Raw genomic sequence first — 5,056 nt, 5'->3', positions numbered from 1 at the left:
GTTTCTGGTGGATCTGAGGGTATAGCTGTAGCTGCGGACGATGAGGAGGAGAAGGATCCTGAGATAGAGATAGAGCAGGAGGAGGAGATGGACGAGCCTCACGACGATTCTCCGAACGGCCACGTGTAGATATAGTTTGACTGTGGAAGGGGCATTCTTTTAATGACACTCTAGTCTGACATTATCTGATAGTTAGTCTCTCACTTGTGTTAGTACACCCGAGAGCTAGGAGCTATATAGTGGTTAGGCTAGCCTGGGTGCCAGCTTAGTGGCTTTTTGTATGGGCCAGGCCCTGAGAGTGTCGTGTAAATATTAGCTACATAGGATGACGAGGATGTAAACTGACTTGATCTTGTGTAAACGCTACATGTTTTGTTATAGTGTACATGATGTATATTATCAGTTGTATTTCTATGTTTCTTTATGCCGCTATTCTATTACTCTCAATGTATGCTTGTTTATTTTACCTGACCATCCGCAAACAAAAAAAAAAAGTTACTCGCAAAATTGGCATCGCTCTAACAAGGAACAGGCTCATATATTAAATAATAAATAATAATTAGGAAGGATAAGTTAGTAACACTTAGCTTCTTGTATGACCAAGGCATATTGGGAGTTGGGTCATTACAAGTTGGTATCAGAGCAGTTCGTTCCCAATAGAGCCTGGGGAGTGGACTGACTATGCTTCATTGCATACTCTGTTGTGTGTCTCATGCTTATAGGATATCTATGTGATATGTGTTGCATGATTGTCTCTGTGTTTTCATTCTGGGAGTGTTCACACTTGACTTGAAGTGTTAAGACTGATCACCTTAATAATGATTGTTTGGTGTAAATGGGACCACGATGGGTTCACAGAGACGAGGCGTACGGGAAGGAATTCCTAATGTTAACTACGAGAGGGAACAGAAGACGTTTATGACTACCATGAACGCTGTGGCTGAGGCAGTGCGTGAGGCTGCAGTAGCAGCGGCTAGGGCTGTTGATCGTCTTGGAGTGAGAAACAGGAATGAGAATGAGCATGGAGAAGATAGTGGAAATGATGAGAATAACTTGGGGCATCTCGAAAGACCTATGACCCTTGCGACTTTTCTGAAGGTTAAACCGCCTAAGTTTAAAGGTACACTCGTTGCGACTGATGCTGACAACTGGTTTCGAGCTATTGAACGATCACTGCGAGCACAGCATGTTTCGGAAGGCCAATACGTGGAGTTCGCTACTTATATGCTGGAAGGAGAAGCTGAGCATTGGTGGCAGGGGATACAGCGACTGTTGCAACAAGATGAAGGCGATATTCCTTGGAATACTTTTAAGGATGAATTTTATAAGAAGTATTTTCCGAGGGCAGCTCGTGACGCTAAGGAGATGGAACTTATGCAGCTGAAACAAGGTAACACAACTGTTGCAGAATATACCCATAAGTTTGATGACTTGTGCCATTTCTCCAAGATCTGCCAAGGGAATCCTGCTGACTTTGAAGAATGGAAGTGTTTAAAGTTCGAAAGGGGCCTTCGTGAGGATCTGATGAGTTCAGTAGTTCCATTGGAGATACGAAATTTGGCTGAACTGGTTAATAAGTGTAAGTTAGTGGAAGAATGTGCTAAGAAGGTAAGTGCCTCTAAAGCAAGTCGTCAAGGATTTCCACCAAGGAACTACAATAATTATAATTGGCAACCACGAAGGACAAACATCAAGACACCTGGTGTGCCACAGCGAAGAAACCCACAGGCTGGTAACATCCCTGCTCGCCCTATGGGTGGAAATGGAGGTAGACCAAGGCAGGATAATGGTAAACGACCTCAACAGGCGCAGGTGAACACTACATGCAAGCGATGTGGGAAGGATCATGGTATTAAGCCGTGTTTGTTTGGAACATTCAATTGTTATAGATATGGAGGAACTGGACATATTGCTAAGGAATGCCCAAAGATATTCGCTCGGAATTCAGTACGAACCCAACAACAAGGTCGAGTGTTTGCCATAACTGCTGATGATGCTATGCAATCAGACGCCCTGATCCAAGGTCAGTGTATTGTCAAAGATCGATTTCTAACTGTACTATATGACTCGGGTGCATCGCATTCCTTTGTTTCTTTAACTGTTGCTCGTGAGTTAGGACTAGATTTCTCTGAGTTGAACTTTGATCTGATTGTCCATACACCTGCATCCCAAAATGCTTTGACTAGTTTAGTGTGCCTGCGAGTACCATTCACTATTAGGAATAGAACTTTTATACATGATCTAATCTGTTTGCCTCTATGTGGTTTAGAAGTTATTCTAGGGTTAGATTGGTTATCTAAGTATCATGTTTTCCTTGATTGCTATGAAAGAACTGTTGTTATTCCGTCTGATAGTTTAGATATTAAACCATTTCTATCTCATACTTTATATCTGAATTCTGTAAGAGTTGCATTAGACGGGAGTGATTGTGAGGGGTACGTTCTGTTAACGGCTAGCTCGAGTGATAGTGAACTAAGCTTAGAACGAATCCGAGTAGTGAAGGAATTTCCTGATGTTTTCCCGGACGACATACCTGAGTTTCCTCCTCAGCGAGAGATAGAATTCAGCATTGAACTTGTACCTGGAACTGGACCGATTTTCATAGCACCGTACCGGATGTCACCACTGAAACTTGCAGAGTTGAAGAAGCAATTGGATGAGCTACTTGGAAAAAAATTTATTCGTCCCAGTGCATCACCTTGGGGAGCTCCGGTGTTGCTAGTGAAGAAGAAGGATGGTGGAATGCGACTTTGTGTAGATTACCGACAGTTAAATAAAGTCACTATCAAGAACAAGTACCCACTTCCACGAATAGATGATTTAATGGATCAGTTAAAAGGTGAAACTCTGTTTTCGAAGATTGATTTGTGATCGGGCTATCACCAGATTCGAGTGAAAGAATTAGATATACCGAAGACTGCATTTAGAACTCGATATGGTCACTATGAGTATATGGTTATGTCGTTTGGACTAACTAATGCTCCTGCGATTTTCATGGATTACATGAATCATATTTTCTGTCCGTACCTCGATCAGTTCGTAGTAGTCTTCATAGACGATATTCTCATCTATTCGAAGACAGAAAGAGAGCATGAAGAGCATCTAAGGACTGTATTGCAGATACTAAGGACTCGGAAGTTATATGCTAAACTATCAAAGTGCGAGTTCTAGACAGAGAAGGTAGCATTTTTGGGACATGTTATATCACAGGGAGGAATTGCAGTGGATCCTTTAAAAATTGAAGCAGTAGTGCAATGGGAACTACCTACGACCGTTACAGAAGTTTGGAGTTTCCTCGGACTTGCTGGATATTACCGGAGGTTCATCAAAGGATTTTCACAGATAGCCTTACCTTTGACTTACCTTACACGAAAGGAAGTTCCGTTCGTTTGGACGGCTGAGTGTGATAGAAGTTTCAAGATGCTTAAGGAGAAGTTAACAACTGCACCTGTATTAGTATTACCCGACCCGCAGAAACCTTTTGAAGTATACTGTGACGCTTCTCATAAAGGGCTTGGATGTGTGCTGATGCAAGACAAAAATGTGGTGGCTTATGCTTCCCGGCAGCTGAGACCTCATGAACGAAATTATCCGACGCATGACTTGGAGTTAGCTGCAGTGGTGTTTGCTCTGAAGATCTGGAGACACTATTTGTATGGCGCTCAACTAGAAGTTTTCTCTGACCACAAAAGTTTAAAGTATATTTTTGACCAGAAGGATCTTAATATGCGACTGCGAAGGTGGATGGAGTTCCTGAAGGACTATGATTTTAAGTTAAGTTATCACCCAGGAAAAGCGAACGTGGTGGCAGACGCTTTGAGCAGGAAGAATTTGAATATCTCTTGGATGATGATAAAGGAAGAAAAGTTACTCGCGGAATTTGAGGACCTTAAGTTGGCTATGACTGAGACGTCAAGTGGAGTCCGTTTGGCCCAATTGCATATAACTCCAGATATTAAGATTAGGATTCAGCAAGCATAAGCACAGGATTCAGAAATGATGACGATGCTGAGACGGATGAAAGTAGAGGAACCAGAAGCTGTAAGATTAGATCGTAGCAGCCTCTGGAGATACAAGAACAGAATTTGTGTGCCTAGCTCTGGAGATTTACGGCAAAGTATTATTGCAGAAGCTCATCAAAGTAGATTTTCTATGCATCCTGGAGTAACAAAGATGTATCAGGATTTGAAACAAATGTTCTGGTGGCCGGGCTTGAAGAAAGAGGTAGCTGATTATGTCTCAAAATGTTTAACCTGCTAGAAGGTGAAGGTGGAACACCAGAAACCGTCAGGAACCCTGCAACCCTTAGAAATACCACAATGGAAATGGGAGCAGATCACTATGGATTTTGTCACGGGATCGCCAAGGACCTCAACAGGACACGATGCCATTTGGGTAATTGTGGACTGATGACATGTCATCATGACATGTTTTTCTATGCCTTTTTCCTTTGTTTTCAATAGGTTTTATGCACTTTCTTGAGCCGTAAGCAAGCCAAGTTGGTAGATTTTCATGTTTCCCTTAATTGAATCAACCATTTATGAATTCATGCCATTTCATGAGGTTTTATGCTATATTTGTTGCATATTATGAAAGAATGAATACCTCATGATTTTGAGCATAGCTTTGATGAGTTTGGTTGATTAATTATAGGTGAAGAAAGCTTGGAGAAAGGGTGAAGCAAGAAGGAAGGGCTAGGAGTAAAGAGAGGACAATGGAATAAGTGAAATTGAATCATGAAGCAAAAAGTTGGACCTAAAGTTAGCCTCAAAGTTAGACCCCTAACGTGAGGGCTAACGTTAGGCATGAAGATTACTCCCTGGGCACCCCACGTTTGCGCCAACGTTAGCCCCCTAACTTGGAGGCTAACGTTGGCATGAGAAACTCCTCCCTGGCCACCCAACGTTTGCGCCAACGTTAGACCCCTAACTTGGAGGCTAACGTTGGCACATGAAAATACAAGGGAGAGGGGCAAAAGTTTGCGCCAACGTTAGCCCCCTAACTTTGAGGCTAACGTTGGCGCCACACACCACAAGGCATACAAGGGGTATACTTC

The 5,056-nt window shown here is 42.5% G+C and overlaps 1 protein-coding gene across 1 annotated transcript; it reads left to right on the top strand.

Moving 5' to 3' along the window:
• Positions 1-918: 918 nt before the first annotated feature.
• LOC148576715 (uncharacterized) lies at positions 919-4,482 on the top strand. The gene is made up of 4 exons (XM_088502773.1): positions 919-1,033; positions 1,121-1,947; positions 3,211-3,698; positions 4,464-4,482. The coding sequence occupies exons 1-4, from the start codon at positions 919-921 to the stop codon at positions 4,480-4,482; spliced, it is 1,449 nt and encodes a 482-aa protein (XP_088358899.1).
• Positions 4,483-5,056: the final 574 nt, after the last annotated feature.

Source organism: Arachis ipaensis, chromosome B1, assembly GCF_059453495.1.
Source record: "Arachis ipaensis isolate K30076 ecotype BB chromosome B1, ASM5945349v1, whole genome shotgun sequence".
NCBI lineage: Eukaryota > Viridiplantae > Streptophyta > Magnoliopsida > Fabales > Fabaceae > Arachis > Arachis ipaensis.
Note: the sequence above shows the minus strand (reverse complement) of the source record. Positions and strands in the feature narration are given on the sequence as shown.

Bases quoted from the DNA above. Each gene is read 5' to 3' on its own strand.
- LOC148576715 (XM_088502773.1), top strand. From the start codon at position 919: ATGACTACCATGAACGCTGTGGCTGAGGCAGTGCGTGAGGCTGCAGTA. The intron at 1,034-1,120 runs GTGGAAATGATG...CTAAGTTTAAAG, and splicing joins GAATGAGCATGGAGAAGATA to GTACACTCGTTGCGACTGAT. The intron at 1,948-3,210 runs GTACGAACCCAA...GTTATATCACAG, and splicing joins AGATATTCGCTCGGAATTCA to GGAGGAATTGCAGTGGATCC.